Below are 13,939 nucleotides of genomic sequence, written 5' to 3' on the forward strand. Positions count from 1 at the left end.
AAGACGAACAGGTACTCTTCCTAGGCAGCTGCTACACCTCAAGAGTAAAGAGTTCAGAATTTTAAGCCATTACTCAAGGGCTAAATATTACAGTGGAGGAGCAGTCTAGTGGTTAGTGCAGTAGGTCAAGAACCAGGAAGCCAGGGCTTTCATGCTGCTTCATGTACAGATCTCCTAGTGACCTTGTTACTTACCTTCCACTGCCCTCAGGTACAAACTTAGATTGTAAGCCCTCTGGGAATAGTATGCAACCATAACTTACCCTGAACTATCACTGAAAAAGCATGAGCTAAATCCAAAAAGGAAAAGTCTCATTTGTTTAGGACAAAAGTTTCCAAAATTTTTGGTTACTTTTCTTTATTTCCAAGGGCCACCAACAATTCCTAATTTCATCTGGGCAATTATGTTCCTGGTAAGCAAACTGTTCCCTAATGCCAAAACAAAATATGCCGATGAAACCAAATCACTCCTCGTCCAAATATCATCACAATTGGTGTTTAATAGATCCTCAGCTGGCTCTTCATTCATTCATGCGTTATAAGCATGTGCCACTATCATCATTGGATCTTTTAATGTAAACATTTCTGTTTATCGCAATATTTAATTTTATATTGTATATATTTTTTTGATCACTTATCTTGTTTCATTCTGTTAGGCGCCTCTCCCGACATGATCACGTTTCATTTATACTTCATCAGAGTCGAGGCTTCTTCAATATTTTTTATTTCTCTCAGAGCTTTTTTCTCTCAACAGTATTAATAAAACAAAATAAGTGATCAAAAAATATATACAATATAAAATAAAATATACATAAAAGGATCCAATGACTATAGTGGCACATGCTTATAACACATGCATGAATGAAGAGCCAGCTGAGGATTTATTAAAAACCAAAATATGCAGCATTTTAAAATGAGCACAGTTTTGACTGACTATTCAGGTGCATACATTGCGAAAACATACTGTGTGGCTCCAAGGATCAAGCCATTTGAGTTGTGAACATATTCTGGGCTTGATTTTGATATTTTACATGAGTCTTCCCTTTCCATTTTGGCATATATATATATATATGTATTAATAATTCAATTACTTCAACACAACACTGCTATAATGTGTAAGTCCTGATATAGTAATACCACACTTCTGCCGAAATCACCTTCCAAATTGGGCCGTTTGTGTATCTGCCTCTTACGATCGAGTCAGCAGCCAAAGAGAGAAAGGCCAGTGGTTGTAAACAGGAATATTTAAAAGAAAAAGCATTCCATACCAAGGCTGCCTCAGCACAATTACAGGCTGCATAGAATCTCTTTAATTACTTTCCAATCATGATTCTCAGTGGCCACAGTACCTATATACTGATGCCTATGGCAATGTGTGTCAGTCACCTCCGGTTCACTTCCCTCATCAAGGATTAAGATTTAAGGAGGGAGATAGGGAATTTTCTAGGTCCAGAAATAGTGTTTGAGAATGACTGAGGGAGAGATAGGAACTGGATGGAGTATGGTGTTCATGAGAGAAAATTAGTGCTGGAGGAAAGATTTCTGTAACAGAAAAACTACCACTAGTCTCCAGCTTTGACCCAACAACAACAACAAAAGTTACAGCCCAATACACTGGAAACCCACACTGCTATACATCTGGGCTATGCATCTGAAGACCACTAAAGGAAGAGTGTTGGCAGATTAAGTTATAGCTTCAGCCCTTTATTTTGCACAACTCATTTATCTATGGCACAGTTAACTCATTTAACTCCTAATAATCTCTCTTTCCTCCTTCCACTGCTGTTCCTGTTTCAGCTTCCTTCTCATTATTCTGTATCCAATCTTCTTGTTTCGGTCATTTGCTTTTCCCTCTAAGGCTTTGTGATGTGTGCTACTGCTCATATGTTTCAACTTGAGCTAATTTAACCTTTCTGGGGTATCTGTTACCATGTGTCCAATATAAAGAGAAACTTGCCAGACCGGTATAGGCGTATCTTACAGATGGTTCTGTTCAACACCTTCTTGGTGTTTTTGCTCAGAAGATCCCTCCTGACTACCCAACACCGGGAAGACCACTGACTGATTGACATGAAAAGGTAAAATTACCTTTAGCAAAAAGGAAGGAACAGGCCGTAACACAATCCGCTCCCTAGAGAACTCCAGGAAGTGAGACCTACAAAAGAAAGCCTGCATCTCAGAAATACATCTAGCAGAAGAAATAGCCACCAAGAAGACAGCTTTAACGAGCAGGCCCTTCAACGAGCAGGCACCCAAAGCTCAAAAGGGGGGGGGGGGGGTGCACGCCAAGACTTGGAGGAAATCCTGCACTCGAGGACACCGGGACACCATAAGCAGGTGAATCTGAGATTGCAATTTGCTTACCCAGGCCTCTGGGAGGAAGACCTTCCCCCAAGGAGGTGTAGATAAGCCTATTCCGGTCTGGAGAGTTTACTAAAGAAACGCATAGATTTTCCACTGACTTACCACTGCTTAAAAATCACTTTGCCGATGCCTTCTGCTTTCTGTTAATGATAGATCCATTCCCCCACTCTTTTCTCTCTTTCAAAAATCCTGTAGCAGGTTGCCTGGTCTTAACTTTCCTCAGGTTCTTCTCATGTCAGTCTCCCCAGTGTCCATTAGCCTTTGTTTAAATCCAATAAATTCACTGAAATTGTTCTTTTCTACTTATCCATTATCTCTTCCTACTGTTTGTCCTTTCTTCTACTCCATATTTTGTTGGCCTTGGCCTGACCTGAGTCTCATTTCTTTGATGTACAGGTTCCATCCCCAATTTCATCTCTCAGTGCTGCAAGGCTCAGCGCTTTGCCCAGTGCTCCTCTCTCTCTCTCTCTCTATGTATATAAATACACACCTCTTCCTTGCATTCCCTGATTTTGTAGTTGAGCTGCTCTTGTACATAGGCTGACGACACCCAAATCTCCACTCAAAAATGTTTAATGGCCATATTGCCATTTCAGATTAGATGTTTCCACCATCACTTGCAGCGGAATTTGACTGACAGAAAATGTCTTAACTCAATAATTCCCTTTGCTGGTCTCCAATGTGTATTGACTACCTAACGGCTGAAGAGACCAATGCCAGCTTTTAAGGAGTTGTCTCTATCATTTCTCCCAGAATTCAGATTTCTGTACTTCTTTATCTTCCAATCTGTAGCCATGGGAGCCAAACGTAGTAAACTCCATCCCCTTCCCGCAGACATCTAGCTACAGTTCAGATGAAGCTTCACGGGAGTTATCAGTAGTTTGGATCTGCGGTAAAACAAGCAACATCTAAGGTTAAAGGGGATAATGAACTGTGGTCCCAGACTCAAATCAAACCAAAACCAAATGGCCTCTGTGAGCATGAGATCAAGAGAAAATTGTTGTGGCCTGAAACTTTAGGCCTAGAGCAAGAAACTCTGGAATAAAATATAAAGGATCCACTGGGTTATTGGAGCCAGACTAACTTCACAAGAAGTCTCTGTGGGCATCTCTAGGGCAATACATTGACAAAGATATAAATATGGGTGAAGACCATTTAGTTCTCATAAGAAACAGTACGGAAGTTTGATGGCACTCCTTAAGTGTGGTTTCTCTTTCCCTAATTTGTAGGAAGGTCAGTCTCAAGACAGAAGGAGGCTCCGAGTTGTTGGTGGGACCAGATGAAGCAAGACAACTCTCAAAGGCGGTGTGGTCCTTTATAAACCACTACCATCCTACAATTCCTACACATCAGACTCTCAGGCATTGTCTAAATGAAAAGCCCAGATTTCAAAACAGCTCCTTTACTATAGTTCCTAACATGACCAAATTTGTTATCTTTCTTCTCATTTCTTAACTCTTCCTGGTATAGATTTCAGAGAGAGAGAGACATTCAAATGCTAACAGCAAAGTCAGGGGAGGCAGTAAGCTTGGCTGTGTTCACATCAGGCTCCTGTAACTCAACTTAAACACAACACTTAACAACTTAAACTTTAACAGGTTTTTTTCAATCTGTGTTGAGGCAACAGTCCTCAGTTTTATTTCAAACTTCTTCCATTTATTTTATCTGGAAAAAGGAAAAAAAAATATCTTCTCTTCATATTACATTTCTCCTTATGTCCTGTGATTTGAGCTGGATCTATATTTACATCTCACCCTTCTCCTGGACAACACAAGAAAAGCCTTCCGCAACCATTCAAAGATATCAGAACCAGAAACTACAAAGTGTTATCTACAAGTTAAGATTTATTTTAACTACATAAGTATCTTAAGATTCTATTCTATGAAACTAAAATCTGCTATCAATCTCCTCTGCATCAAATCTCCAAAGAAATTCACACAAGTGTAAAGTACAGTCATTTGTTTTTCAATTGCTTAGAAGACTTTGATCTCCCAAGCCTGTTCTGAATTTATAACTATAAAGATCTGTTTCTCAAACCTGCTTAAAGCAGTCAATCCTTCAGTGCCAACTGAACTGTGAGAGGTAACTATTTCTTTCTCTGAACACCTGACCCGCTGCGGAGTCTTACCCTCACTACCTGCATCATAACCACCTGCTCACAGGACATCACAAATACTGGACACTCCTCCATCTTAAAGGAGTGACAGGACTGAGAGAGGTAACTATTCTTCAAAGCAGCTCTGGTCCACCTGGGAGCTGCCCCAATGGGACCACAAGGCAGGAGAGAGGCATGGCAGCTGAAACTCTGCCCCCTGCTGACATCACCAGGGCCACCTATTTGTGATGCACGATGCCTAAGGGATAAGCCAAAGGTGCGCTACTTAGCACACTTCTTTACACAGCCACAATAAGCTCTCCAAATAAAACCCCCAGACACTGAAAAAACTACTGAAAAATAATAATAATAATAATAACAGCTTATATACCGCAATACCGTGAAGTTCTATGCGGTTTACAAAGATTAAGCAAAGGTACAAATTGATTGACTTTAAGAGGGGAGGAAGAAAGAGGGTTAATAGGACAGGAAATCCATTTTTGAGGAGAGAGTGATCAATAGAACAAGTTAATCGCTATAGAGGGGAGAGAGAAGAGAGGATCAGTTGTCTAGATACTTTAGGAACAGGTGTATTTTCAGACGTTTCCTAAGTTCCTCATAAGTAGTGGGCGAAAGCAATTGTTCTAGGTCTTTACCCCATGATGCTGCTTGGTGCGAGAGAAGATGTTCATGGTGTTTTTTCAGTTTACAACCTCTCACTGGGGGGGAAACAAAGTTGGAATGTGAGCTTCTCTTGTGTCTGTTGGCTGAGAAGACGAAAAGGTCAGTTATATATTTAGGGGCAAGTCCGTGTAGTGCTTTGAAGCAGAAGCAGGCAAATTTAAACTTTACGCGCGCCTCCATTGGCAGCCAATGCAGCTGCCGGTAGTAGGGTGTCACGTGGTCAAACTTCCTCAGCCCAAAGATCAGTTTGACCGCTGCATTTTGCATCAATTGTAAACGCTGCATGTTCTTTTGGGAAATTGCTAAATAGGCGATGTTGCAGTAGTCAAGTAGACTCAGTACGAGGGATTGGACTAGGGTTCTGAATGCAGCTGTATCGAAATAAGCTTTAATGGATCTGAGTTTCCAGAGAGTGAAAAATCCCTTTCTGATCAAGGAGTCCACCTGGTCTCTCATGGTTAGGCACTGATCCAAAGTTACACCTAGTATCTTTATGGTAGGTTGGATAGGGTAATTAAGATTATTGATACATAGTGGTGATTTGGTGTCAAGCAGATGTGACGAAGCAACGAAGAAAGTTGTCTTTTCTGAATTAAGTTTGAGCCTAAAGGTTGTCATCCAGTGCTCCATCACGTTTATGGCTTCTGAAGCTTTAGGAATAGTTTCAGAGATAGAATTAACGAATGGGATGATGATCGTAAAATCATCTGCATAACTAAATAGTTTTATCCCTAACTGGGTTAGCTGCGTGCCTAGTGAGGACATGTAGACGTTGAAGAGCAATGGAGATAGCGGAGACCCTTGTGGCACACCGGATGGATTGCTCCAGGTATCTGAAAGTTCATAATTAAAATGTACTTGATAAGTGCGGGACATAAGGAAGCCACGGAACCAATTCAGCACCTCGTCCCTGATACCAATGGCGTCTAGGCATTGCAGCAATTTTCCGTGGTCTACTAGATCAAAGGCAGAACTCATATCGAATTGCAAATCCACCCAACAAACCAAACACTCAGCAAAGACTGAACAGCCAAGGTTTGTTATAGCTACATTACCTATTGTATAAGCAATATAACACTCAGAATACTAGGAAACATAGCTAGAATGGGGTAAGACTAGATTTACTGGTAATATTACTAGGTCACCTAACAGAAAGGACACTTCTGAAAAGCCAACATACCAGCCTATTAGAATGGAAGCTTCCTGCACTCAGGGCTGCTTTGACTGGAACCTTCTTGCCACCAAATCGCTCCTTCGGACGTAACTTCTAGCCGGAAGTTAAGTCGGAAAGTGGGACTCGGCGGCAAGAAGGTTCGGGTCTGAGCAGCCCTGTGTCACACATGCAGGAAGCTTCCATTCCAACAGGCTGGTATGCCCACCCTGGGAGGTGCGAAGGGGCCGACCCAGTAGTTGCCCCCCGCAGGATTGTTTTGGGGTGTTTTTTTTTCCGTCCACCATCGGGACTGAGGGTGCGAGGGGGAGGGGCTGTTTGATCGGCGAGAGGGAGGGAGGTATTTTTTTTTTTGCCGTCTTCCATCAGGAAAGGGTGTGCGAGGGTCCGGGGGTTTTTGGTCTAGAGATAGGGAAGGACCTATCTGCTGCTGCACCCTCGAAGGGGGAGGGAGTTGCTTGGACTGCTGAATGTGAACTGGCTGGAACTGAAGGGAAGGTAAACAGTTGTTGGATCTAGTCTGGGAATTGGGGGGGAAGGGAAACAGGTGCTTGGTCCATGTGGTGGATGAAGTGGCGCTGGAGGAAAGGGAGAAGTGCAAGATCCACACCTGGGCATTGAAGGGAGGTGATAGAGGTGGTGGACCTATAGGAAGGGGGGATAGAGGGAAGGGGGAGAGGTGCAGGACCTGTAGGGAGGAAGAGAGAGAGAAGGAAAGGGAAAGAGAACCAAGGGAATGAATGAAGAGTATGTGAAATATTGAACATTGCGGAGAGAGGGAGGAAAGAGAGAGTGAGAGACACATTGGTGTAAGGAAGTAAGAGAGGAGAGAAGCTGGACACAGGAGATAATCAAAAAGAGGGAAGATGGTGGGCATGTATGGGAACAGGGACAAAAAGGGGAATCTGTATCTGCATGGGGTGATATATAGACACAGAGGGGTAATGCTACATATGGGAGGGTATATGGACACAAAGAGAAGATGTCTAGACATGAGGGAGAATAAGAACACAGAAGGAAGATGCTGGACGGGGGGGCTTATGGATATAAAGGAGTGATACTGTATACAGAGGGAAGGGATCATAGAATGGTGAGATGAAGGCTGGGAGATGGGCACAGGGGAAATACTAGAAAGGGAAGTATAGGAGACAGAGAAGGGAGATGCTTGCTGAACATGGGGGAAAAAACATACACAGAGATGGTGAGCATGGAGAAAGAAAACATGTCAAATGGTCAAGAGACCCTGGCAAGTGAGTTAAGAGTAGACAGATAAGAATGACCTCACTTACCCTACACAGATGATATAATATGCACTCCTTTCTACAAAAAGAAAATAAGATTAACAAATCAATAGAGGAAATCACTCATCTAGCTGACAACATGAAACAAACTAAATAAATGAAATGGGGTTTTTTTACTGATAAGCCCACCCAGAAATCACCAATGAAAACACTCAAACAACACTGAATAACACCCCAATGACAGAACTGAGAATCCTAGGGATTATATTCAACAACAACCTATCCTAGAAAGCACAAACACGAATATTAAACAAGAAAATATTCACAATACTGAGAAAACTGAGACAAATTCACCATTGTTTTGACAAAGAAAACTTTCAGATCTTGGTTTAGTTAGTCACTGTTACTATCCCAACTAGATTATTGTAATGTCCTTTATGTAGGATGCAAAGAAAATATATGAAAAAAACCCTACAAACCATTCAAAATATGGCATCTAGACTTATTTTCTTAGCAACTAAATAGGATGAAGTGACATCCCTATACCTCAAACTACACTGGCTCCCCTTCAAAGCAAGGTGCATTTTTAAACTATGTACACTGATCTTTTTTAATGTTCCATGACAAAACACCAGACTACATGTTGAATTTAATAGAAATGCCACCCAAAGACAAATACAACCTGATCTGCAACCATATGAGAATAAGATTCCCAAATCCTAGAGGAATCAAATACAAAACTATTCACTCTACAACTTTACCATACCTGGCAGCAAAATGGTGGAATCTTTTACCAGCACAATTAAGAAACACCCCGTCCTACCAAAACTTTCATAAAGGCCTAAAAACCTATGTTTGGAAAACATCTTACTCTCCCACCCACAAACAGGCTATGACCAACAGAAACCAAACAAGATACAAACTAGTGCTGCCCGATTCTCGATTTGAATCGGTTCAACGATTCAAATCAGGTGAATCGATTAAAATTGGTTAGTTTTTATTAAAAACCGAACTCACCGATTCAGCCGCAAGACGAGTTCAGGCTATTTCATGCCACCAGCCGCCGGACTCTTCCCATCTAATGTAACTTCCGGTTTTGTGAAACCGGAAGTTACATCGGAAGAAACGAAAGGAGTGGGAGAGTCAAGCGAGCGAGCGGACCTCGTGCAGCAGACCTCGGCACTCGGCAGCAACAAATACTAGTTTTGGCTGGCTCTTTCCCCGCATTTTAATATCCAGTTCAGGCAGTAAGTAAATACATCGGCAGGGGGGCTGGTGAATCTTGGGGAAGCTCCGAATCAGCAGGGGGACTGGTGAGTCTTGGAGGCTGAAATCGGCAGGGGGGCTGGTGAGTCCTGGGGGCTTGGGATGGAAGCTGAAATGGGCACGGGGGCTGGGGATGGAAGCTGAAATCGGCAGGGGGGCTGGTGAGTCTTGGGGGCTGGGGATGAAAGCTGAAATCGGCAGGGGGGCTGGGGATAGAAGCTGAAATCGGCAGTGGGGCTGGTGAGTCTTGGGGGCTGGGGATGGAAGCTGAAATCGGCAGGGGGACTGGTGAGTCTTGGGGCTGAAATTGACAGGAGGGCTGGTGGGGGCTGGGGATGGAAGCTGAAATCGGCAGGGGGGCTGGGGATGGAAGCTGGGAATCGGCAGGGGGGCTGGTAAGTCTTGGGGGCTGGGGATGGAAGCTGAGAATCAGCAGGGGGGCTGGTGAGTCTTGGGGGCTCGGGATGGAAGCTCAGAATCGGCAGGGGGCCTGGGGATGGAAGCTGAGAATCATTTCTGTAGGCTATCAGAAATTTGCTTAATTATCTACTCATACAGAAAAGCAGTAAAAGTCAATAGGTTCTCTGAGTGGGAACAACCTGTTTGATCTTGCACTTGTGTGATTGACCAATTGTATATCACTGTTTAATTTATCACATTGATTAATTTGAGCACATGTGAGGTGTCCTATGATGGTGTGTAGGCAGAGGGTGATTAACCTGTGCCTTATTGTGTAAAGCGCTGGAGAATTCTCTCCCCTCGCTTACCTCTCAAGCTGAGGACACCCTGCTTCAGTATAATCATTTATATGATTTATCTTATAAACATTATTACGTGGTCTTTTCCTCAAATGCTGAGGCATCAGGTTGTTCCCACTCGGAGAACCTATTGACTTTTACTGCTTTTCTGTGTGGCTTTAACATTTTTGCTTTTCATTATACCTAAACTATTATTCAGTAGAAAAAATTTAGTTTGTTCAATCAAATCCTGTCTGGACATTGGACTTCTGCTTGATTGAACAAACTAAATTTTTTGTACTGAATAATAGTCTAGGTATAATGAAAGTAAATAGCAAAAATGTTTGAGTAGATAATTAAGGAAATCTTTTTCATATTGCTTGCTTATGGACTGGGAAAAAAATCTGTTCAAGCTAATGTTTCCAAAACTGCTTTAATGGAAAAATGTGATTTTTTTTTAAAGTACTTTGTGAAATTTATTGTTGTTGTGAAATTTATTGTTGTACTTTGTTTAAACTTAAAAAGCTGTGTCATTAACAGTGAATTGAATCGAATCAAAATATTTTTCTCTGAATCGGGTAGCACTAATACAAACCACCTCTCCCATCTTGATCAAGCTCTCTACATACCCATTACCCTATAAACCAGGAAAATGACACTCATACCAGAATACAGAGCGGCATAATAAAAAAAAAAAGTCTAAGTCCGTTTTGGGCCTAAGTCGCTAGTCGCACAAAGTCAGAAACGTCCAAAGTCCATTCTCGAAAAACAATATTTTGGACGTATTTTTCGAGAATCATCTACTTGTATGTCCAGCTGTTTGATCATCCAGCCCGATAAGTTGTCTATCTTTATACCCCATCTCATCCAAAAAATCATCCAAGTCAAAAATGCCTAGAACAAGACCTTTTGGACATGGGAGGAACCAGCAAAGTGATAAGACTGGACACCCAGATGGTAACAGAGTAGTGGGGCACTTTATAGGGCACTGCTGTGAACTTCACTAAAAGGGTGCCACATAAACAACTCCCTTATAGGTCATGTTATCAGGTCACTTTTGATGCCTTCTGGGCACTTATACCTGTTTTTAGATCGCTTAATTCATAACGTATAAGTTCCGTCTAGGAAGTCTCATTGAACTTTCGATTATCGCTGCAGGACAACTAAGTCTAGGTTGGCCCGTATCCTTCCTACCTCCTGCCCTAACCACTCCTTCAAAAATGCCCCTTTTCACTCTGGGCGTACAGCAGTACTGAAAAGGCCTAAGCTGTTTTTAGATACGTTTAAAACCCGTTTCGATTATTGGCACATGGACGACTTGTCTTTTTTTTTAATTATTTATTTATTTTTATTTATTTATTCAATTTTCTATACCGTTCTCCCATGGGAGCTCAGAACGGTTTACATGCATTTATTCAGGTACTCAAGCATTTTTCCCTGTCTGTCCCAGTGGGCTCACAATCTATCTAATGTACCTGGGGCCGATTTAGGTGGGTTTTTAGATATATTTCCATTTTGATTTTGTACCTCATAATGTCCAGATTATACCAGCAGATATGGCCAATCTTCTCGCCAAACCATACATAAGAACATAAGAAATGCCTTCACCGGATCAGACCAAGGTCCATCTTGTCTGGCGATCCGCGCACGCGCCCATTTAGGTAATCATATGCCTACATGAACACAAACTAAGATATCTATGTCATGAACCCTAGTGAAATAATGTAAATCTGAACATGGCCAGGATCTTCTAAATTGTAAATTGCATTGAACTCCTCCTGGGGCAAATTAGCAATCCATAAATATTAATGTAACGTACAGTAACTTGACTTTTTTTTCCTTTTGCAGAGGTTTTTGTAAGTAGCTACCTTCTGCTTCTAAATATTCATCCTTACTTCTCTCCAAAATGTTAGCAATTGATAGCTAACTATATTCCCATTCACCTTCTACTATATAATTTTCTATTCCCTTCAGCTCTTATTTTTTTCCAACTTCAATAATAAAATCTATGCAATCCCTTTTCTAAACAGTTCTGTGTCTAGCTTCTGATTACGGTAATTCTTGCAATTAGTTCAAACAATCAAATTAATCTAACACTTGCTTTTCATCTGGGGTTGAATTCTTTTTTTTTTTTTTTTAAAGTCTCTAATTTCAAGATACCTGCCTTTCTTGGGGCTTTGTTTTCAGATTCAGCCACCTCCATCCTGATATTTTTCTTATCTACTTCCCATTTTTTCTTCCCTTCACATTTGCTCTACTTTGACACAGTCTCGGTTCATATCAATCCATCATATTTACTTCTACAGTCTGGTATTTAGGGGTCCTTGAATAGCGGTAATAAAAAGCACTATAAAAATAGAAATAAAAGGTATAGTTTTTAAAACACACAAACATATTTGTGTAAGAAAAATTATCCAGCAAAATAAAAAAAAATCAACAAACATTAAAATTTTCTTTAAGCCACCCATCAGCTCAACTGCTCACTTTTTCCCAAAAAGTTCATTTGATCTCCGTGCAGAAGAGCTGTACTGAAACAAGATCAAGAATTTAAGACCAGCTCTCGACACGTGATCCTGTTGCTTTTTATCCAGTGTACCTCCATAATATGAAAATCAAAGAGAAGCTTTGAAAATAAAGAGATGCTTTATCAACTATAGGGCATTTGGAGTTTATTTGATGGAAGCTAGCTGGGATGATTGTAGAGACCATCAGGAAGTGCTGCTAAATTTAGGTAAGAACAGTTAATTAGAAAAAACAAGACTCCATTCCAGCTTTCTTGGGAAGGTGCCTTTTTTCTTTTTTTTTTTTGGGGGGGGGTTTCCTAGTGCATCACTCTGCACTTCTACATATTGAATTTTAGTTGCCAAACATTAGACCATTCTTCTAACTTTTGCAGATCTTTTTCATGTTTTACACACCCTCCGGGGAGTCCATTCTGTTACAAATGTTGGTATCATCCACAAAAAGGCAAACCTTACCTTCTAACCCTTCAGCAATGTCGCTCAAAAATATATTGAACAGAATCAGCCCCAACACTAATTCTTGTGACACTCCACTATTCACCTTTCCTTCTTCTGAGTGAATTCCATTAACCGCCACCCTCTGGCTTCTGTCTGTCAACCAGTTTCTATTCCAGTTTACCACTTAGAGTCCTGTTTCTTTAGAGAGAATGAGATAATGGTTTCTGTGGATGGGTAGACTAGATGCTCCATTTGGCCTTTATCTGCCGTCATGTTTCTATAGACATTCTGCCCGTCAAGTTTATTCAAGAGCCTCCTATGCAGAACCATGTCAAAGGCTTTGCTGAAATCCAAATAAATTACATCTAGTGCACAACCTCGATCCAATTCTCTGATCGCCCAGTCAAAGAATTCAATCGTATTTGTCTGGCACAATTTACCTTTAAAAAAGCCACATTGCCTCGGATCTTGTAACTCATTGGATTTTAGGAAATTCATTATCCTTTCCTTCAGCAACACTTCATTATTTTTCCAACAACTGAAGTGACGCTTACTAGCCTGTAGGTTCCTACTTCATCTCTGTGACCACTTTAATGAATCACACATCTGCTCTTCTCAAATCCCACAGAACCTCTCCTGTCTCCATGGAGTTAGTGAACAAATCTTTAAAAGGACCAGCCAACCCTCTCTGCGCTCCCTCAATATCCTGGGATGGATGCTGTCCGATCCCATGGCTTTGTCCACCTTCAATTTTTCAAGTTGTTCATAAACTCTTGTGTAAACTCCATTCTCACGTGTAACTTTGCCAGTCAATTGCGGTCCTTCTCCAGGGTTTTCTTCTGTGAACACAGAGCAGAAATATAACAAGTTAGCTTTTCTCTAATCAGTCTCCACATAGCAGTTTGGAGCTTCTTCCAGTCTCACAATTCAATGTTTTGCCTTCCTCCTTTCACTAATATATATGGAAAAAATTTTGTCACTGTTTTTTACATTTCTAGCTATTTGCTCTTCTGCTTTTTCCAGATTTATCTCTTTCTTGGCTTCTTTAAATTTCATCCGATATTTCTTTCTGTGCTTCTCTTCTTGAGGTTTTTTGTATTTCACAAATACCAAACTCTTTTTACCTTTATTTTCTCTGTCACTTCTTTGAAAAACCATATTGGTTTCCTTTTCTTCTTGCTTTTATTTTCCTCACATAAAGGTTGATGGCCAATTTTATTGCTCCTTTCAGCATGGATCACTGTTTTTCCACTTCTCTTATATCCTCCCTTCCTATCTGCTCTTTCTTCAGGTACTAAAGTCTGCACATTTGAAATCCTGAGTTTTGTGTAGACACCCTCCACTTTAGATGTTACTTCAAACCAAACTGTTTAATGATCACTACCGCCCAAGTGGGCACCAACTTGGACACTAGATACACTT

General features: G+C 41.1%; 1 protein-coding gene across 10 annotated transcripts in view; it reads right to left on the reverse strand.

The window, feature by feature from the left end:
* CDC14B (cell division cycle 14B) overlaps positions 1 to 13,939 on the reverse strand; it is a 197,520-nt gene that overhangs the window by 40,501 nt on the left and 143,080 nt on the right. Inside the window, exon 13 of one of the 10 annotated variants that reach the window (XM_033928416.1) lies at positions 11,733 to 11,904. The exons of the other annotated variants lie outside the window; for them this stretch is intronic. Within the exon in view, the coding sequence (XP_033784307.1) occupies positions 11,838 to 11,904 (67 nt within the window). The 3' untranslated portion in view covers positions 11,733 to 11,837. Of the gene's footprint in view, positions 1 to 11,732; positions 11,905 to 13,939 lie in introns of those variants that run through there. 10 annotated transcript variants of the gene reach the window in all.

Source organism: Geotrypetes seraphini, chromosome 1 (assembly GCF_902459505.1).
Source record: "Geotrypetes seraphini chromosome 1, aGeoSer1.1, whole genome shotgun sequence".
Classification (NCBI taxonomy): Eukaryota; Metazoa; Chordata; class Amphibia; order Gymnophiona; family Dermophiidae; genus Geotrypetes; species Geotrypetes seraphini.